Below are 22,981 nucleotides of genomic sequence, written 5' to 3' on the forward strand. Positions count from 1 at the left end.
TGAGCGTCCCTCTAAAGTATGGTGGAGAGGTTTAAAGAGTGCATAAACCTCTACCCTTACAGGTTGGAGATCCCAACTCCCTTTGATTATGGATGAAGGTCTCCATATTTGAATTGGTGCATGACTACACTCAACTCTATAACATAGCATGTCAAATTTCGGATAAACTTGTGTTTGTCAAATAGCCAAATTTTGAGTTCATTAAATTCAAGCAGTCATGAAGATCCCAGGGTTTGGAAACTTCCATTTCAAGGGAAGAAGCAATGAGGTACATGGTAAACAAATAATGGCTTACTATGTGCTAGCAATCAGTTTAACTAGAATGTTTGGACCCAAAAACATCTCTGCATAACTTTTCAAGTCCGTTGTTGAATGAGGAATCAGAACTGGGCAAACAATGGATACTATCCAAGTCTTGGTTGCCTCATGAAACTTACCCATCAATAGAGATCCTACCATTCCAAACCCAAAAAAGTGTGGCAGAGACTAGGCAATCATATCTACACCGTTCTTTTCACATGGTAGAACAGGATGTTTCCACGTATGAACTTGTTTTTTATCTGCTTCGTGCCTAGCACCAAATCAAACAGAAATTGACCGTTCAAAGTTTTCACTTTGTTGTCCTTTCTGTAATATAAATTCTCAATGTTTACCACATGCATGCACCATTAACACCCACAACCCCACAAGAAAGGAGGAAAGAAGAAAAAAAGGAAATGGCTTTGCATTAGTACACCAGAGTACCTCAGAACCATAAGAAAACAAAAGATATAAAGGGTTAAATAACCCTCTGCAAATGACCGCAATCACGTGGAGTTAAAGAAAGCATCAAAACCGAGGTGAGTGAGAATACAAGTCCAGGGAAATCCCAGCTCCACAGGGGGTCACCCGAGCGAGACAGAAAGTGGCAAAGTGGGTTTTCCCACAATTTAAATTACCCGTTTGCTGTATATCCAGAAGGATACTTTCTCTTCCAAACCAACACTGGTTTACATTGAAGCTCTACTGGTTTCGTACATAATAGCAAAAACATTTTATATGACAGACAAAAAGAAAGCTAGTGTACCTCAGAGGCATGAGGAACACAAATACAAAGAAGAGGCCATGAGTTGAACTCCTCGACGGTTTTACCACCAGAAAATCGGTAGGCCCTACAGCTAAAAAATATTATTAAAAGAATCCATCACACACTCCTGGCCCCCATTTATTTTGGGGGGAAAAGCCATCGGGGAGCACTTTCGAGGTCGCAGATCCGAACTCTTCTTTGGGCCCAACCAAACCCATAAAAGGACCAGTCTTTTAACCGGGCAAAGCTTAAACCAGACAATATTAACCAGTTGGTCCAATTTCAACCTTTGACCACTGGTTTGAAGTCTGCCTTTCAACCCATCAGGTGCAGCCCTGCACTTTATACCCCTGGTAAGAATCTCAATTGGCTGCAACAAGATCTAGGTATCGTACCTGTATCTACCACTTTTTATTTGTTCATCAGAAGACAAATCCACTAGAATTAGCTCAACGCAACTGGGAAAAGAGGACAGTGGATTTCCCCCCCCCCCCCCCCAATAAAATTAGATGAATAAAGAGGAGCTGTGAACTCCAAGAAATTTACATAAAATCATCATGTTCTTCAGAACCACCAGACAATCTTTTGAGGGGTAAAAGATTGCCAATAGAAGGTTTAAGCTTCAACGGTGCATGACTTGTTTCTTTTAAAGATGTTCTCATCAATTTCAATGGTTCCCTCTGAAAAGGCCTATTTAGAGCAGGTGATGAAGACCTCTTTGTTGAATCCTCATGCGGTGAGGTGGAGGGAATTGGTTGTGGGATTCGCCGACACTCAAACGAAGGCTTTTTACTGTAATGTCCTGAACTGATCGCTGATTCAATGGGTACAAGCTTTCCATCCACTTGGTTTGTAAAAACAAATGTGACCTGCACAAACAAGTAATAGAAAGATTATGCACTTCAGCAGATAAAACGAACTTTGTTTGCTCCTGGATGTTTCTGACCACCAATCAATACACCAGAAGACATGAATATTTTGTTCCTCCACTCTTCTGACAATCAGAACTCTATTTTTGGTTATCAGACAATGAAATGGAAGTTCTTGTCAAGCTAGTATCATAAAGTAGCTGGGCTGATTAACATATTAATGACTATATGAAAGCAGGATCCATCAGACATCTAGAAGAATCCAGAAAAACAGCTTCATAGACAGACTGTTGCTGGATTTCCTTAAACCTAGTCGAATCCAACTAGAAGTCCACCTACACATCCAGCTGCTGCCAATATGTATTTTCACAACACAAATAAATAAGTTGCATTAAGAAAATGATGGAAAAATAAACTGAGAAAAACCATTTATCGCATTTACTATTCAATAAACTTATTTCCGTTGTGTTGATAAGTCTTTAGGCATGCAATATTGATGTTTCTTAAAATAGTCAAGCCAAGGATGAAGTACACATTGTAGCTTACCTCATCACCAGCTGAAGCTTGAAAAATCGCATCAGGCACTGACAATGAGTGAAAATGATGTCCCCAACTTCCCAGATCCTCCTCAAGGGGGGTTCCTATCTGAGCACACAAAATTGAAAACAACTTTCAGAAGTGCAAAGAAATAAAAATATAAAAGACATGCCCAACCACTAATGTCCTCTTCTAGATGTAGTTTCAAGTTTAGAACTCTGAATTTTGAAACAAAGCACATAGCAAACCCATAGTATGAGAACTCATGGTAAGATCTTGTTTTTTCTTTTTTTTTCTTTTTTTTTAGATTCTGAGACGAGATATCCTGCGAGTCAATATCTTTGGTTATGATGATATCTCAAAATTTTACTGTAAGTTTCAAATCCAGCTTTGATTTCAAACACTTACTCATAAAAAAAAGCCTGGAGTACAGTGAGATCTCGGTCAAACTTGGTTTTATGGACCACCAAGTTGGCCTCTCAAACCAAGTTCTCAACCCATGAATGAAATTAGATTATAAAACTTGACCTGTGACTAACCTGTTTCTCTGAATCTTTTAATTTTTGCAAACATCCAGCAAATTCTGCAAAGCCACCTATATCAGAAGCTATTTGGTCAGACCGACATTCGGTTGTTGAGTTGCTGCTATCTTCTACCTCATTTGCATCCTCAGGATAGTCATCTGCCCCTAGATCATGTCTTCCACAACGTATGCAATTCATCTTTTCGTGAATTTCGGACCTGCACAGTGCACCAAATTAGAATCTATTAATTTCAAATTATTTCAGATTATCTGGAGAAGGAAGCTAAGCCCAGGCCATGCTATATACTAATTAATACACAGGCACACCTGCACTCACACACACACAGAGAAAGACATGCATGTACAGAAAAGCCACCAAATCATTGAATACATTTAAGCATAGCCTAGATAATTACCACTGACAAGTTAGCATCAGTAACATTTCCATAGAATGTTACTAGAGTATTAGCTTGCACTGCATTATATATGTGCATGATAACTTTAAGGAACATGATAGGCACCATAAATAGTTTGGATCCAGGTTCTGGGGATGATTTAGATTTTAGTTAATTCTGTCTTTGGGTTGCACTTCCCATGATGTGTTAGGATGTTTGATCTAGCTTCCTGAGTTACCTGTTTTGTAGTATTATGTCAAAAATGCAAAAGTTCATAGGAGAAGATAAGTGAACAATAGATTCACTTTGAAACAAATTCGTCTCTATCGGTCAAATTCCAAAGGCCCTGTGAAGGTAAGACTCCTAGGACCAATCGATGGTAAGGATTCTTTGATATCATAGTCAAGGTTCTAGTAATCATAATTGATAACAGGATCAGCATCCACTGATTCCCATCATGCCATATCAGATGGGAACGAACCAGAGTCGGTTAAATACCCTCAAAACAGAAAGAATTGGAAATGGAATCAACCAGTTCTGCCAATTCAATCTACTTCGTCAAACCATGGTCACAGTTCACACCATGGATCATCCTAGCTAATCATTCAACCCAGATTAGATGATCCATTGCATATGCATGTTATCGGTTAAAATCAACACCAATCTGGATTAGGCAATCTAAAACCTTGGATTAATATTTAATGTCCACTACCCATTTTCAGTCTTCATCATGCAGCTAGTGATGCCTCAGCTGGAAAACAGAATAGACTTCCTACTATTCTAAGTCTTTATCTATGCACATATGTGGGAAACTTTTCATTTAAAAACACACTGACCTACTAAATGTAACTGAAGAAGATTATTGGTACTCAAGAACAAAAGTGAGATATTTACCTCACATTTTGATGAAATGTAAAAAGATCACGCAAATCCTCTGTTGAAAGAAAGTTCCCCTGAAACAAACACAATCCTTAGAGTTTGCTCTAAAACATCTAATAATATTTAAACAATAAAATATAGGCAGCTTTTAAATAACCTGTGCTTTAAGACCATCATCCGTTTGCTCCTTCTGGATAACTTTCTGAAGTCCTTCTTTTGACATTTGACGCTGATATACCTATTAGATTTTACAGAATCCACCATAATTAATCAAAAGAAATACCTGCTTAGGGGCCAAACTCTCACACAATTCTTAGATGTGAAACAGTTAGATATTTTAAACTGAGAAAAATGTTTTTTAAGTCATCAAAACCTTTTCTTCAATGGTCCCAGTACTCAAGAATCTATAAATGTATACCCTCTTCTTCTGTCCATCCCTCCAAACTCTTGCAGCAGCCTATTTATGGGAGGAAACCATAGGAAAAATTAGAAGACACGGACTATGTGAATGGTAGGTTCTTTAAATTCATATGACGCAAAAGCATTTACTTGTTTATCATTGGCTGGGTTCCAATCAGGATCAAAAAGTACAAGCCGATTTCCACCTATCAGGTTAAGCCCACAACCACCAGCCTTGCTGCTTAAGAGAAAGGCAAATTCATCCTGAACAACATGATGTTGGCAAAGTCATTAATAGTCAATAAATAAGCAAAAATTACAGGTATGGCCAAATCAAAAAATTATGTACCTTAGATGTATCATTAAACTGATTGACCAATTTCTGTCTCTTACTGATAGACGTGGTTCCATCAAGCCTCAAGTATGGATACCTTCTTTCACGGCACAATTGAGCAAAAAGGTCCAGGGTCTAGTGGATCATCAATAAGTGTAAACAACAGAAATTGAGCTTTCTAAAAAAAATAACTGGGATGGGAAGTGTCAATGTAACAAGAATAACAATTATTAAAATATTATTCCTCTTAGATTCTGCTCCCGGCCATCGCAAGAGCAGCCCCTCATACCATTTTTCTCTACAAGCATTAGCCATTAAATTTTATCTAAGCAGAAGAACAAGTCTGCATATGTAAATTACATTTTGCCCAAGGGTATAAGTTTACATGTCACTAACACACATTATACCTTGTTAAGATGTGTACCGTAAGAGTGGCTGCGACAGTAAGGGAAAATTTTCCCTATTGTGTTGTCTCTTGGTTTAGTTATTAGTTGAGTCTTAGATTGAATATGAATTAGCCTCATTAAATAAAAGAGCAAATTGCACTGGCACCCCAAAATGGAGGCCTTAAAGTATTGACACCCCACTTTATGTTTGAAAAACACAGACACATCAAAATTGGATTTTCATTGGACACATTAATCCAATTTGTCACTGAAAACTGATAAATCACTGTTCCCCCCTTCATATTTTGATAGGGATATTTTTGGAATTGAAAGAAAATAAACAGTGATTTAATGGTTTTCAATAACAAATTGGACTAATGTGTCCAATGAAAATCCAGTTTTGGGTGTCTATGTTTTTCAAACATAAAGTGGGGTGCTTTAAGGCCTCTATTTTGGGGTGTCGGTGCAATTTGATCTAAATAAAATAAGAGCATCACCTGATAGACAAGTTCAATCTATTGTAGTTCAGTTACACCCACTCCCCTATCGTTGTTTCTCTTTATGGATCCGGCTTTGCTTTCTCTCTAGTTTCGTTGCCACATGGTATCAGAAGAAGAAAGGGCTATGAATCTCTAGCTTAAACCACCTAAAAAAATGTTTCTGCAATACTATTCCTCCACAGTTTTCTACAATCAATTGTTCATCATCTCAAGGTTAAAAAACAAACGCTCAGTACACTAAAGTAGTAATCCCTATTTATTTTGTTCGTTCCCTTATGCAAGTCAGCCAACCCAGTTGGAAATCAGAAGCAGTTACGGATTGGGATTGGGATACCCCAGCCATCTTCAACCTGAATTAACGTCACATCTAGAATCAGTTGGAGTAACCCTTTAATGCTGCTGCTGGCCTTGTTCCTGCTAGGATATGGCACCCTTTCTGCAGCTGCCACTACTCAAAGGTTTGCTATATTGCCTGGGATTCAGATGCATTAGGTTGTGATTCACATCCTTGCATCCTCAGTCTATCATTCCTCCAACCATGAATCCAGTTTTGCAGCAACCTCACTGGCTTTCTACTGCCAGTGGATATTCAGAATACAATGATTCAGGATCCAGTTCATTAAAGATTACTATTGTTATCTGCTCAAGTCATCAGTTGAAAATTATTATTATTTATTTGTTCGTGTCAGCAACAATTTATATGTGAAGACAGTTACCCATGGCATTCAGCAACAATACAATTTATTAGTGGTCCATATCAACCTTCTATTGTCTGCTTAACAGAAACCATATGATGTCTGAATCCCACCAACCTTATATTGAGGTATTTGCCTGCAATAATCTGATGTGGCTACTTGATCCCCAGCAACGTTATGATGCTACTTGATTCAAAGTGATGATACAGACCAATTCTTCATCAAGCAATGCACTAGCCAAAATGCAGTCCTGGTCCTTCACATTAATTAGTGGACCGGATCACAGTAACATAGGACTAACCTATTTGGTCAAAGAGTTTTTGAGTCTTCCAACCCCAAATTATGTGATAAGAGTTTTCTCTTTTATTTAAGCCAGAAATAAGGAAGTTTTCTCGATGATTCCAGATTGCTACCAATTTTGTATTCCTGTGTCTGGTCAACAAGCATGAAGAAACTAAAGGGGATTGGTTAGAAGGATCCAGAAGGTCTTGTGTTGTTTCTACTTTGAGTTTATACTCTTGAGGACCAATTGGATTGTATATTTACCATTCTAGCTCAGTTGAGACAGATTTTAGTTTCACTTTTCAGTATACTTAGTTCTTATTCAAACTTTCTAAGTTTGTTCTTACTCAGGGCAAGCTTGCTACCTTCATAATATTAGACTCTGTGGAACGTCCCACGATTTTAATGATTAATGTACGTTTTCTTTCTAGCAAACGTTGTCCTGAGGAAACCTGACGAATTGAAAAGAAACGAAATGCTTCCCTACAATAATGATAATAATGACATTCAACTATTGAAGAGAACCACTTTTAAAAGCAATAATAAATTATGAATAACTAAGCAGGGCATAACAGATAATTTATATATCTACACAACAAAGATAGTGCTCTACGTCTGATTGCTTTATATATCTACACAAAAAAAAAAGATAGTGCTCTACATCTCATAGCTTTCAGTTTATAGCTTCCTTTGAACAAAGTACCATAGCCTCAAATACGAGAAAAGCTCTCAACATAACAACAAATCAACCTCACCCCAACTAAATGGGATTGGCAACATGGATCCATGCCTTCCCATCAGCTCTATCCAAGGCCATTTGGATACGAGGTGCAAGTCAGGCCTGTCTTTTTTCACTAAGTCTCATAAAGTTATTTTAGGTCTACCCTAGCTCTTTTAATTCCTTCAATATAGACTAAAACACTCTCCCATGCTAAAACATTTGAAGGCCTCTGTTGAACATGGAAAGCCACCTCAGACGACTTTCTCACAGCTTATCATGCATTGGAGTTACTCCCAAACCCACTCTTGTATGATCATTTCTTACTTTATCCTTCCTAATTTTGCCACTCATCCATCTAAACATCCTCATTTCTGCTACGTTGAGTTTATCTATACAAATCTACTCAACTACCAACACTCTTGCCATAATACATCATAGCTGGTCATACAACGGTCTAATAAATTTTCCTTTAAGTTCTAAAGGAATGCATCAATCACACAAAACTGCTGTAAATATTAAAAATAAAAAATAAAATAAAATAAAATAAAATAAAAAGAAGAAGAAGGAGGAGAGAAAGAGAGAAAGAAGAAGAAGAACTTGTGATCACTCCCTCCACGATTATGCACTAATACCCTTATGGCTGGATACAGAATTAATCAGGAGAGGTTTCACAGACTGATTCTACTTTAGTCCAGTATTACCAAATTCAGATATAATGAAGCCCTGAAAAAGGAAATTTTAAAAATACTAGAGCCCTACCATGTAGATAAGGTAAGCAGTACAATATACCAAACCACTTCATAAAGCCATAAGCCCATAACTACTATATAGACTTACTTGTGTATAGTTCGACACGAGGACAATTCTATCATCTGTCTTCTGACGCAGATGAGCAAGTAACCGAGCTAAGACATGCATCTTTCCAGACAGTTCAACCCAAGCCCCATCACCACCTGTCCATGAACCCGATCTGACAAAGCAACAAACTTGCATGCCTGAGAAAGTCACTAAACCATAAATGTACAAATTCAGAGAACAAAAAAAAAATTACCTCCCAGAAAACATCTCTGGCGGGAAAAAACGTATACAGTCCTCAAACCCTGACGTTCCCGGACTCCCGCTTTTGATTGTGTCATAGATTAGCTATAAAACAAGGTACCATGGTGAAAATAGAGCCAATTTTGAGATAGGACAACCTTGAATTGAATCAAGAAGCAAATTCTAAAGGGCCAAATATCTGCAAGGTACTCATATACTGGTGAGGTGCTGATCTTTGAAAAGGTTTACTGAAAAACCCAAAATCCTTCCATGTGACATTTATGCACAGGTCAGACACAGATCCGATATACTTAATAGCATAGGAAAGGAGGAAGCAGAAATTTAGTCAAGTCATGAGTTGCTCGGCTGAAGCAAGGTTCAGCCATCAACTTAACCAAATTTGGTGGGGACAGTCATTGTAATGTATTTTCTAATTTAGTTAATTGTAGTTAGGGATGGATGCACAACCACGAAGAAGAACACAAGCAAAACACTCTCAAGGAATTTACCGTGGTTCAGTAAAATTGGTTATGCCCACCAAAGAAAGATTCCGCTATTTCTTGAAAACCTTACCTCTCTCACACCTTACAAAGTGCCACCCTTTGCTTGCCTTTCTTTTACTAGGTTATCCCACAGACTATTTATAGGGAAACCTAAAACCTTAATCTCCATATAATTACAATTTTATCCCAGTACTACAAATTGACCCAAAACCCATTATAATTACAAATACAGCCAGACTGTAGAATACAAGACATACTCAAATCCAACACTTGTATTGGTTGATAACCAGCTAAAGAGTTCCAACTACAAAGCTCTGGAACCAAATCTGGTGTCCCTCTTCCTGTCCTATGCTTTAGAAGTTCTATGTCTTTAATATTTGAATATTTTTCTTACACTTTTACTATAAAGTTGATTCCTTCTGGGAAACGGTTTCTAAAGGCTAATCTAGCTCTGCTCTATCAATAAAAAAGCTCGACTTTTTCCAACTAAATGGGATTGGCTACATGGCTCCTTGCCCTCCAGTGGGTTCAGAATTTGAGATAAACTCAATAAAATTTCCTATCCAACCATATGAAAAAAAAAAAAAAAAAAAAAAAAATGCAATTACCAGAATAACCCTCAAAAAACAAATAAATTTTCCAGTATCGCTTATTAAAGCAAAAGCCTTGTTAGGTTTCAAAAAGTCTTTGCGTCTCTAACACTTCCACATCATGTTGTCGAGAAACTTGTCAATAACATAATACCTTGATGTGACAGAAATAATTAATTGAGTTTGCCTAGCATTGTTTTATGCTTCTATTGTACTCCTAGAAAAGCTATTGCCACTAAATATTCACTATTGCCAGCAAAAGTAGGCTGTGGTATAAACAAAATATATTTTGCAAAAAGAAATATGGAAATTGAAATAAAGAAATCACAACAGCTACTATTTTGAACATCATGAAAAGAAAAATGCATAACCCATATTCCATTCTCTATAACATGACAAAAATCTGTATCCCCAGAAAACTCCCAAAAATGATACAAGATGGAGTTGGCACCCTCTCTTTAAGAAAGTTTCTTTAAAAAAAAAACCTTTGGATGGTTGCAAAGCTTTTTAAGAGCAGTGATATACGCCAAAATCTTTGACCGCTTGGTCTCTTCTGTAAGTACCCGCTTGACCTGGGATGGAAATCAAAGGGTTTAATGAGTCCAGTGTTCATTTCCCATTACATTACATCCATCAGTATCATAATAACATTTTTAAGAACAAAATCAATAGGAAAAGCAATGAAGGCAACCTACATTCTTAGACTGTATAAAATGATTATAAAGTTCTGATTGTAGAGGAGTAAGCTTGCAGCAAACCACTTCGACCATCTGCATGGGCATATAAATAGCTTAGATTAGTAGCAATTTCAACACACTTACTGCCTAAAATTTCCTATCAACCAAATATTGGCAAGTGACAAATAGAAATATTATCAGGGAATGAATATTTAATATCAAAAAAGCTGTTCCAGCCATAGTTGTCAAGTTGTCCGCGAGGCACCATCTAAGCGTCCAAACTCTTAGTCCAAGAAGTAAAAGCACGCCTCATTGACACTTCACAAATTTTCATTGACTTATCTTATTGCCTTTTTTTCCTGATGAATATGCTTATATTATATTTTACATTTTATTAATTATATCTTGGTTCTCTCATATTAGGCCACTACTAGCATAAATATATCATATTACTTTCCAGTGGCTGTTGTGTTGCAAATAAACAAAATGGAGAAGTCTTCTTGTAACCAAGGTTAGATTTTTATTTTTTTTATTTTTTCAGGGGGGGTGGGTGGGGAGGAAAGTTGTAGCCTAGCTTTTTTGCTTTCTGATAAAACATACTTTCAAGAGGGTGAATCCTGTAATTTCACATAAATATTGAATTAAATACCACGACTCAGCTTTATCCCAAGTAAATGGGGTTGGCTCCATGAGTCATTACCTCTCATTCAGCTATTGTCAATTTGTCATACATATATATCATATTAGCCTAAGATATGCATGTGTTTCCTTACCACTTTCCCCATATCATATCAGTTCTGCCTCTGGATATTTTAGCTCTTTCAATCTAATCAAATTACACCAGACAAACCATAAACTTGGGCGCCATGATCACCTAAACAGGAACCCTTTGCCTAAGCGCTTTTGCAGCCCTCCACCTTCTTCAGTCACCTTGCCACCTTGACAACTAAGCTTCTAAGGAAAAGTCTAAATAATAAATAAACATAATGGTAAAACTAACCCAGTCTATGTCTACAGGCTGGTAATGGTCATAGTTTTGCTATGGTAATTGTTCTAAAGTTTAAGGTCTGATTGCGTAAAAAACCAAATCCTGTCGCAAGGAACAGAAGGTTTATCTTTCATTTGGAGGATGAAGAGTCATGTGGTTGACTGCCTGTAGAGAGATGTTGCTAGGATATCTTCCTCTATCAATTTTCCCCCCTTGATGTGAACAAGGGTCCTCCCTGGCCCAAACCCTAGAGTGGGCCCCAAGGTCACTCCAAAATGGTGCACCTAGGGCTGGCCAAACCCCGCTAAGAGGGGTAGTTTGGTCCATTCAAATGCTAGTTACTTGCTGATTTAATTTTCAGAGTTTTAGTTTTTTGTTTTCAAAAAAGACTTGATTAGTTAGACGTCGTATTTAAGTTAAAGATGAGTTCTTGAATCCTTAGGAGCCTTCTTTAAAGATAAAGACTCTTTCAAGTATTTTTTACAAGAAGAGTTCCTTATATTATTGTTGGAGTATTAGAGTCCTACGGGGGAATCTATTTTCAAGGAAATTCCAGTGGATCTTTAAGTCTTTATTTGGATGGTCAAGATCAATTGTAAGGGGATCCTAATTTATAAAGGAAACCCACTTAGGATGGAGTCTTTAATAGGCTATAAATAAGCCTAGTCTTTCATTGTATTTCGTTAAGTCTGAGTATTTGAAAAGATTAATTGAGTTGAGGATTGTGCCCTTTTGCTGAGGGGGCCATGGTTGAGTCAAGAATTGAGTGTCTCCTTCAAAGATCAGAACCTACCTGCAGCTCTAATACTCTTCTTCCTGCCCTGACATCTACAAGAATCTACAGAAGCTTACAGGAAATACAGCAGACACCCAACGCCCTCCCTCACCTCCCACACCCATCGCACCCCTCCCTCAGCCCCTCCCCTGCTTGCGCAAGACCCAAAAACCCTCTCTCTTGCTGTAGCAACTCTTGCAGCAGCTCCTCCGATATCCGACAGCCCCTAAAACCCTCCCCAGCCCCTGTGATCCTTCCCAGCCCCTCCCCTGAGTCTCCCATACCTTGCTGCCCCCTCTTTCCCTCGCTTTTCTTCACCGCAACCCTCCCTCCCCTGTTTCTGACTTGCAGAAGATCTCAAACAAGAAAGAAAGAAAGAAAGAAAAAGATAAGAAAAGAATAGGAAAGATTCAAAGATTGACAAGATCTTCAAACCCTTATCTAAGATCCATTCCCGAAAACCTCAAAATTATCTTTATTAATTGTTTCACCCAAAAGATTTATCCTAAACCCTCCCATCCCAATCACAAACTTCCCTTTCCCTTCCCATCTTGCCTAGTGTAAGTTTGGATACCCTATTATCAAGTAAACCATCCCATCTCGGATTACGTTGAAACCTAACCCATCTCACATTTCTCTGTTAACCAAATTTTTCATCCCATTTACTTTTGTTAAACAAAATCTTACCCAAACCTTCCCAAATAATTTTAAGGACATCCTTGGTACCTTAAAATAATCCTATTGACTTTCTGATATTAGGTGCTGAAAGATTCTGGGAAAACCTTAAATTGTAGGGAATCTTTCCAAGAAACCCTAACCCTAAATTGGGTTAAGAGAAAATTCTGAAAACCCAACAAGACATGCTACCACAGTTGCAAGATCGGAATGCAAGGGTGACTAATCTGGAGCAAGCTAGAATTGGAGGCCCCATATAGACACCACCACCACCTAGACTCAATTCCCAGGTGTACGTACCCCACAGAGAAGAAGCCAGTGGCGCAAGGAGGAATAGAGATGATGGAGAGGCTGAACTCTATCCACCCAGGAATTCCGGCATATTAAAGAATCTAGGTATGACAATCCCATGTATGACCGTTATGATGTGGAAGAAGGACAACAAAGAAGGGCCCAAGGAGCACAAGCATCACTGGAGGTCTATCTGAGGTCCTATTTCAATGGAGGGCAAGACAAGAGAAGTGGTGTAGACCACCATAAGGTCAAACTGGAGCTAAAAGAGTTCACTGAATCCCTAGATCCACAAGTATGGTTTATAGAAGGATGTCTATATGAATTACCAACATTCTCCATGATATTATAGCGAACACGATATTAATTTCCTACCTTACATGTTAATCCAATCATTTCAACTTGTTACAGACTTGCTGCATCGTTCGTCATTTGGAAGAGTATAAATAAATTTGAAAAGAAATTAAAATTGCAAAAGAATTTTTATACAAAGTAAGCTCAAGAGAAAATTTTCCAAGACACTAGTAAGATCGGCCATGACATACAGGATGGAGTGTTTGGCAATTAAGAAGAGCAATGTAGATAATGGAGCGTAAATAGGAAATGGACCTCCAACTTCAGACCACTTTGTCAGAATTGGGACTCCAATCCTTTGAAGTTAAAGGGAAAAAAATTATCAACTGTTTGTAATGACTCTTCCAGAATTTTTCAAGTCTCAGTCATTAATTATTCTCATAAACTCTTTGGCCAAATTTACAAACCTTTCCAATCTCTGCTACGTATGGCTTACATAAAAGTTAGAACTACAGCTGAACAACGAACTGCAGGAAAGAAATTTCTTAAAAACAAATAGTATTAGCATTAAAGAAAAAGATGTGAAGCACGTCACTCAAAGCTAGATTAACTTTTGTGACAGAGGGGCCAAAACATGCACCATACCTTAGGTGGTAAGTGATTTGACAAGTGAGCATTTGTCCGCCGCAGTATAAACTGAAAGGCCAATCTGCGTGTTAGTTAAAAAGGAAGAAAATGAAAATTCTACTGAAAACCTATACTAGCCATCAGTTATGGACAGAATAAGCAAAGCTGATTTTCTAAGAATATGGGCATAAGAAATTCTGCAGTTTTAAGGAACCAAAGCATTAGTGTTTTTTTTTTCTTTTTCTGGGGTTGGGGAGGTGGGGGTGAAAAAGCATTACTTTACTGTAACACTAAAATAAATGCCTCTATATTAAAAAACCAGAGGCAGCTCTCTAACTTTAGCCATATCAACTGCTAAGAGATGATCACCTGATTTACTTTGGCACTAAGTTCTGTAGATCGCTCAAGACCAAGTTTTCTCTCTTCATCAGTTGATGTAGGTTCTCTTCCACAAATGATCGGAGTCTAGAATTAGGGCACACATTACAATATGACAAGACAACGAGTAAAGTTACATGCTAACAAAAAACTCTTACGGCTAACAATACATACAATACAATTTTAAAAATTACAAAAATTTAACTGTAAGAAAGATGATTTATTCTAGCAAATACAATATTAGCCTTATACCAACAGATAGCATCTATATATGAAAATTTTGGCAGGTAAATGTCCCATTAGAATACAAAAGTCAACCATAATAACTAGATTAGGAAATTGTACTTTTGCAATTAAAGAATCCCAAAAAAAAAAAACCAATGTTAATGTTTCATAGATATGCAATTCATAAATGCAACAATTTGGTATGCTTTCACATAATCAGTCCATTAAACCACATCAAGATGCATATCTCTACTTTATGTATTGGCTCATCCACCTACATTATATCGTGCATATGGCCAATAACAAAAAAATGCATCAAATAGAAAAGGTTAAATGAGGCAAAACCAAACTATGGGAGGATCTTTGATTCAGGAATATCTGATAAAGCTGACCAAGCCTCCCTCATCAAGTGGAAATGTTGAAGAAGCAAATCACAGTTCTTGAGAGAAATGGATAAAACGGAATCCAGTTGATGTCCTCTGTTTGGAATGTTTATTAGAAAAAATCTTCACTTTGAATCACCTGATTATAAGGGATTTGTAAATGCTAACACTTGTTACAACTTACATGTGTCTACAAAAGGAAAGACAATGCATCATATTGCTTGTCTTAAAATTTTGGGGAGGTTTGGAATATTTGGTTTCGCATGCTCAATGCCTGATGAAGTCAGTAACCTTCTAAGACTATTGAATTTGGGAAGAACTAACCAGATGAGCGAAAGAGTGCCTTCTAATGTATGGCTAGGCCTAGATATCACAACACTGACCTCAAAAACAATCACTCTTATAACGCAATATAGGAACTGATATCAAAATGTATTATCATTTATCAGTCTCTTAGACTTCCAATTATACTTCATTGAGATAAGGAGCAACTCAAGCCCAAAGTTAACACAACCAGTAGCACAATGCTCTCTTTAGCTTTTGTGAAACTGTGCAAAGTCCAAAAAGATAAATACACTATGAACACTAATCAGCAACCAACCATGGTGTGATATCCCCTAGAATCCTAACCCGAAAGCCTATTTTGCACATCCAAGAACCTAGAGTGCCAATAGAAGGCAGTTGTGGGCCATCCAAGTTAAGGCCATGGGTCTGGAGTTAAGCCCATGGACACGAATGATGAAGATGATGACCCAGTCACTCTAAATGACTTTGGAAAAAGGTCTAAAGCCAACCCAAACAGTTTTGGAAGGTGGATTTGGCATGCACGAAAATCGAGGTTGGAAGGTCCCCAAGCTAAGCAAGGTTAGGTAAGTCTCCGGATGAACCTCGCCAAAAAATCCACCTTGATGCACATTTTGAGGGGGCAGTCTTTCATATTGGTCCAGTTGACTGACTGCCACCTACCCAAAAAAAGGGTAAATATGGAATTTGACTTTGAAAAACCCTATTTTATAGCTTTTTTTGCCTCACAAACAAATTGTTTATGTTTCTTGGAAGCTAAGAGCTCTAGAGTGGAGAGAAGTCTTGGAGTTGGTGAGATTCTTGGGGTTTTGTGTGTGACAAAGCTTGAATCACTAGATTGAAGGTGCACTAAGATAAGAAAACCATCTCTCTTCACTTTCTAATAATTTCTTTGATGCATTTATAGTTGGTTGGTGGAATTAACAATGGGTTGCGGTGGCTGAATGCAATGATGTTATCTTGATGTTCCTTGTTATCTCAACCCCCATTGTGCAATGAAGGGTGGAATAACCCCATTTTGGTCCCTGTACGCTATCTCAGAGATTATCTCAGGAATACCCTAACTCTAAGAAATGTTGGGAATTCGGGATGATTTGAAAGGGGACTTGTTAGGGGATTTTGAGCAAGTCATTAGGATAAGAATGTTGTTCTAAATGAGCCCCAAAATCCCTTTAAGTTGGGGATTCGAGCTGAGCAAAGTTGTGAGCTGGGAAGGTTCGCACCCAGGGGGCGATAGATTGGCCATGGTACGCCAACCGAGAGGCCCTTCTTGGGTCAAGTCGGGTGGTGATGTCCGATTTGCATCGGATTTAATTTTACACCCTAATTCTAAGACATTCTATATAATTGTTAGGGTTTTGATGATTATTTGGCCTTCTAATTGTGGACATTTTGGTTTCATTAGAGACACTAACATTATTTGATTCATGCTCTATTTCATTTAATCATGCATGCTTGTGTATGTTTATGTGGATTGATGTTGTAGTGCATGCATGCATGGGTAGCAACATGAACTTAATTTAATTATGTCACTTTGTTATTTCATCTTCAATTATGATTGTGATTTTGATATAATGGGAAATGGGTGGATAATGCATACATGTATATCTTACTCGGGGTTGTGGGTTTGCCCATTGCCCTTGGTACCACTACATCTCATATAGGCCTTATGTTCATTTGTTATAAGTGTCTAAACGCATGATTAGGAACCCCTTAATCATGCCATCACCTTTTCGGCAAGGGTATTGAAGCCAAATGACCTCTAGCAGCGATGCTAGGTTGTTAGGAGCCGAATGTCCTATTAGAATAGGTGAGGGAACACAAACAGATCACATGTCATTCATGGTAGGGTTGCATATAATAAGGGGCTCATGGGCCCCCAATAGCCTATTAGAGTAGGTGAGGGGACATGAGGTAACCTGTCTATTATATATGAATGACCATAGGGTTAAGGGAGGCATTGTCAGAGTTGGTTGGTGCCATAGGATGCAACCTTTCCTAGATAGGCAAAGATATCTAATCAAGTTGGTCGGTGCCATAAAAAAGATATCCGAACCTAGTATGAGATGATCGAGTAGATGACCTCTTGCATTGGGCTAGCAAGTTCCCTGACATGCGCCAGTTCTCACACCAATAGTCGTGGTGAGAGAGTATGGGCCTATTCCCCAGCCATGGTCGTTGATTGGACCGTTATCCCTATACCTTGGTCGTGACACCCAGTTCAGTTGGAGCCGTTAGGGTCTATCTGAGACTTCCCAAAGGAGGCTGGTGTTGTATCTTAATACGCGTCTACTTAGATAAAAACTAGCATTTTCAGATTCATAAGAGCATACTTGCATATACATTGCTCTATTACATTGCACTTACACTTCATGGCTCGTACATGTATTAAATGTGTGGTATATGATATTGTTGATCTCGTTAAGTTCATTGGAACTCATCCCTCATGGAAACCTGTTTTGTTTTGAAATTCTTTCGCAGGTTATGAGGACCCGCTATCCCGAAGTATTTGGTGCCGGCAGAGCCATATTATAAACCAGCAGGTAAGGACATGGAGATCCATGGCAACTCATGTCCATTGAGGGCTCATGGTGTCCATTCCTTGCGAGCGTCGTGTGCTTATATTTAAGGACGTGGTGGACTTTGACTGGGATTACACTCTTTTAGTCTGGGAAACTGAACAATTGACCTAATAACACTCTCAAACACTTTTAAATATTTATACTTTAAACATTTGACTTCTATTGACTTTAACTTATGGATAACTGTAATAACTATTTATGCTTCTAAATCTTGTTCTTTGATTATGTTATTATGTGTAATTGATTTTGGGATTGTATGTAGACTTGGATCCTTTTGACTGTGGATCACATCCACGGTATTTCAGGTGAATCCGATACAAGCTGGGTGGGGTGTGACGCATGGAGTTCAAACTCCAATTGATTATTTGGGTCTCTGATGATTTAACAAACCCTTGGAATATCAGATCTAGATCTAGATGCAAAGATATGACGTGGTGAAAAAAGAAAAGGACTGAAATCAAAAACTTAGTGAAGAACGGCAAACCCAGCCATTAGTTGCGGAACACAATAGGATCGAGGAGAGGCCTCAATTCAGGGATGCTATGGTCCAAGTATCACCCATTTCCAGCGAGCAGAGGTTAATTGCTGAGATACAAAGGCATGAATTTGCAGCAGAGTTAGCTCAGATATCAAGTTAGTAGCTGGTAGCGGTCAGGAGATTTTTACATCTTTCAGATCTGAGACTAGAGTTTCATCCCTAACTGGTCAAATGGAGCTCAGTATGGAGAAATTTGACCACATCATCATAGCCTAATCCCAACTTAATGGGATCCGCCAGATGGATCCTATAAGGGCCCAAAGAATGGGGAGTTTTGCAACATTTACACAGACAAGACAAACTCTAGGACATTGACCAAAGCTACAAACCACTACTTACAACCTGACTTTCAGGCCTGAAAATGGACTGAAACAGAAAACAACATCCAATCAAGATAGTCCACCTACAAGGTTACAAACTCTGGTCCAAAATTAAACTCTAATTTAGACATTTTTATAAATCTAACAGTGTCATAGTGTTCAAAATGCCTAATATAAGATATATAGCAAGTTTTAGACCCATCCCCCCTCCCCTCATCAAAAACCCAACAAGATGGCCAATTGAGTTGGCAGAAAAAAAAATGTCCAACTCGACTTTTAAGTGACTGTAAAGGCCAAGATCAAGATCTTGAGCCACACTTAACAGATGATTACATGTTTATATAGCCAATAGATAAACAAAACCGAAAGTAAAGTCTAACAAGGACTCCAACTAGGATTCTCCAATTAGAAGTACTACTCAAAGACTACAAAAGAAACTAAAAGTTAGTAAACAGTAAACCTCAACGGCAGCCCATGATTTTTACTCCTAGTGTAGGGTAATCCCTATAACAACAGTGCTGCTGGTGCAGGGGACACTCGTGGTTGTACTTTCTGGCATGCAGCCTAATATACATCAACTCCTCTAAGCCAGCTGCCCAGATGGAGCCCATATAACTGGTCATGTGAACAATGTTGCGCGAATAGTACTCCAAATACTTTCATATAACTTGTGAACAGTGTTTGCCCTTCCCTTCATGCTTAGATGATTAGAATCATTAGATCTGTATCACTAAGTACATGCAGAAACTATTATTACCTGAAATTGATGAAAGCTGTACAGCCTACTAGAATATTGGTTACCCTGTTTACAAACAGTCCAAGAAAAACAAACAATATCCTAAGCAATCAACTAACCTCATAGTAACGTCGAAAATACACAGCATCACCTAACACTCCAGGATTGGTGAAGTTAACCATGGCAAAGAACTCTTCCAGATCATTCTGTGAAATGTGGGGAAGAGATAATTTCCTTATATTAGTTGGGGAGCGAAAATCAGTCAGCAACAAATAAGTTGAAGATTTGAAGCATTTAAAGAACACCGCCAAATGCTTTCTCACCTGCATTGGAGTTCCAGACAATAAAATGCGCCGCCTGCATGAAAGAGCAGCCAATGCCTGATTCAGGACAACCCTCATAAAATTACTAAAAAGATTTAGCACTGTCATCAAATGTATTTAAGAATAAAACTAAAGAATACAAATTATACAAACACCAAAAATTTGTTTCTAACCCGGTTTGTTAATGTCTGGTCATTTTTCAGCCTGTGGGCTTCATCACATATGAGAAGGTCACAGGAGCCACTTTGATCAAATTTGGACGAATGCATTCGAAATGTCTCATAAGAAACAATTAGCACCTTACAGAAAAAAATAAAAAGGATCAGTACTAGACTACCAGCACAAATCAAGAAACTTATCAACCTGTAGGACACAAACCTGTAAAGGGCTTTGAGGTATTGTGAAACTGTCAATTCCAGTAACGACATCATCTCGGCTGCTTTCACATAACGCTATAAGATGAATTCTTTCCCCAACCCATTTATTAATTTCTGACTCCCAATTGCTGACGAGGCTGGTTGGGGTGACAATGATTGCTTTCTTAACTAATGGCTTCCCATCAAATCCCTGACGAAGAAGTGTATAAAGCAACGTAATTGACTGCAATGTCTTCCCCAACCTGTACACAGAAAAAAACTAACAACCTTGAAACAAGATCAAAGAAAAAAAGAATGACAGAATGGAGAATTTATATCAACAGAAATACATATATTTAATGAAATTTTTTACCCCATATCATCTGCCAGAATGCATCCAGAAATACCAGCAGAGCTGGATAAGCCAGAAACGCAGTCAAACATGAACTGTACTCCATCTCTGGTTGAAAAGTTAAGAAATGCTGACTAATTAATAAAAAGATGGTTAAATTAACAGAAGATAGAAGATATTGGTAAATCATCAACTTCAACAATTACTCATATCAAATGGCAATGCATCGAAAGCCTCATAAATAAGACTCTAAATTTTCACCCTTCCATAGGAAGCAAGGGAAAAGTGACAACAAGTTTCCCACTAAGACATCCCATCAAAGGTAAGGGTTTAATCATAAATTATGATGGTTCACTTTTTACTCCTCAGAGGTTCAAATAGAGACCTATAAGTCATTATGTAACCACCACATAGGTGACTTCAACTCAGAAAATGTGAGGTGTTGAGAAATTTTGACAAGTCAGTCTAAATTTAACCTAGCAATTCTGTTGTTCACATTTGATGGAATTATAATAAGAATTAATATAGCACATAGAAGAAGCTAAAGCAAGGTTTCCTACGTTATGAAACTTTGAATAGATCAATCTCGTGAGTTTATTTCCCTGGAGTGTATGTCATTACTTGGCCTATGGAGCTGTTCGATAAAGTTTTTAGCCCAGTTGATTTATGAAATCGGGGGTACCTGAAAGGCTGAAGCTATTGAACAATTTTTGAATCAAACATAGAGGGAGTTCAGTTAGCCCTTCATGTTTAACTTATGGAGTTGCATGGATGTATTTTCATAACTCTTAATATAAATTGAACCAACCACTGAAAGAATCAAACCCGTCAGGCATCAAAGAATCTGGTTGAATATCATTTTAAGATCCACTTTGGAATTCGATTATGGTTTTTTGCTGTGCAGAGAGTGACAGTAAATGTACAGCCAAATGATACTCAATTTATATAATATATAAATTATAAAGTTGGAAAAGTTCCAACTGTTGAATTATGAATGTATATGCAAAGCCCAAAACAAAGATGAAAAAAAGGTACATGGTCAAAATCAAGACCTTCACTAATTCAAACAGAAGTGACTGTACTGGATAGCTTTTCTTCTTCACCGGTAGTATTTATCTGCCTCCCATCTGAAATAATCTTATTTTCTTACCCCCAAAGAGAAGAAAAAAATGAAAAAATAAATAATGTTTTTTGGTGATAAGATCTAAAATAAAGGTACTGGATAAATTTTTAGACGACATACTTAAAAATATAGGTAAATAACAGATATTACCACATGCAGCTAACGGCTATAGTAGTGGCTCTCTAAATAATAAGTAAATAGTGTTAGATATAACCTAAATATGACAATTCTGATGAATAAAAATCAGATCAGTTGAAGCAAAACCAATACCTTTGATGGGGTCTAAGGAAACGAACAAGTAACGGATCTACCACAATTGAAGCCGAATTCCCACATTCTTCTTTGGTTTCTTCAGATTGCCACAATACCAAAGGCTCAACCCCATCTGGAAGGGACACGCTTTCCTCTGGGATATCTTTCTCAACCACAGTCGGAGTATTCAAGCGATTGGTTATAGCGACCAATGCAGGCCTTGAAGAACCCCACGGGATAAATCTCTTACGAGCCCAAAGGCGGCGAACAAGTTCGTCATTCTGATCATTGTATAATTGAGGACATGGAGGCTTGAATGGCTTTCGAGCAACGGCCGCTCCATCTGAAACCGAAAGGACACGAGGCAGCAGCGCTTGTCGTCTAACAACAAGGTTTCCTCTGATGAACAAATAACCATTAACCCCTTTTTTTTTCCTTTTTTATTTTTTCAATGAAATAATAAAACATAAAACAAGATTCATTGTTTTGGGTGACACAGATCTATCGATAAAACAGAAGTTCAGTGACAATCTCGGAACTAAAGATGCGAAAATGGAACCCTACATTCACAGATCGATGCTCGGAAATTTCATGCTTTCTATAGAGGAATTGAGGAAATTAGTTCATGCATCTTTACCTCACAAGCGCGGCAACATTCTCTTTTCGAGTTTCGCTCTGAATAGAAGAATCAGAAGAAGATTGCTCCTCGACGTCTTCCGATTCGCAAGCATCTTCTGCGACTTCGACGTATTCCTCACTTGAATCGCTGGCTGAAGAAACAGTATCGTCGTCTTCTTCCATAAAAGCACTCTTCCTTGCTTGCTTTTGCTCGTTCCGCTTAAATCTTTCGTTTAATTTGTGTGATTTTGGCGGCAATACAAATGCAAACGGCGCCCCTTTCTAGTTACAACGTAAATGAATGTTTGGGAAATTTTAAGCGCCGCCTCTTGAAGAATCCTATTTATCATTAAACCCCCAATTAGTTGAGACTATAACAATAACACCCCTCGCCTTTAGGAAGTCTGAGTGAAGTGATGAGACATCATATAAGAAAAATTTTGAGCAT

At 38.0% G+C, this 22,981-nt stretch overlaps 1 protein-coding gene across 2 annotated transcripts; it reads right to left on the minus strand.

The window, feature by feature from the left end:
• Positions 1 to 767: 767 nt before the first annotated feature.
• Positions 768 to 22,798, minus strand: RAD54 (DNA repair/recombination protein). 2 transcript variants are annotated; one of them, XM_089152318.1, is made up of 21 exons: positions 22,553 to 22,798; positions 21,934 to 22,314; positions 20,562 to 20,648; positions 20,211 to 20,451; positions 20,006 to 20,131; positions 19,833 to 19,889; positions 19,629 to 19,715; positions 14,414 to 14,509; positions 14,063 to 14,113; positions 10,413 to 10,487; positions 10,203 to 10,289; positions 8,638 to 8,729; positions 8,424 to 8,556; positions 5,018 to 5,137; positions 4,819 to 4,932; positions 4,643 to 4,726; positions 4,427 to 4,507; positions 4,285 to 4,343; positions 3,012 to 3,213; positions 2,482 to 2,580; positions 768 to 1,935 (listed from the first exon to the last, which is right to left on the minus strand). In XM_089152318.1, exons 1-21 carry the CDS (start codon positions 22,714 to 22,716, stop codon positions 1,609 to 1,611), a joined length of 2,763 nt encoding a protein of 920 aa, XP_089008444.1. In that variant the 5' UTR covers positions 22,717 to 22,798; the 3' UTR covers positions 768 to 1,608. The 2 variants fall into 2 exon arrangements, with proteins under 2 accessions (XP_089008444.1, XP_089008445.1); XM_089152319.1 differs by lacking the exon at positions 768 to 1,935 and having other exon boundaries at positions 2,499 to 2,580; positions 3,012 to 3,055; positions 3,129 to 3,213.
• Positions 22,799 to 22,981: the final 183 nt, after the last annotated feature.

The sequence above is a fragment of the Hakea prostrata genome, chromosome 4 (assembly GCF_041222555.1).
Source record: "Hakea prostrata isolate BN-2017 chromosome 4, UWA_Hpros_2, whole genome shotgun sequence".
NCBI lineage: Eukaryota > Viridiplantae > Streptophyta > Magnoliopsida > Proteales > Proteaceae > Hakea > Hakea prostrata.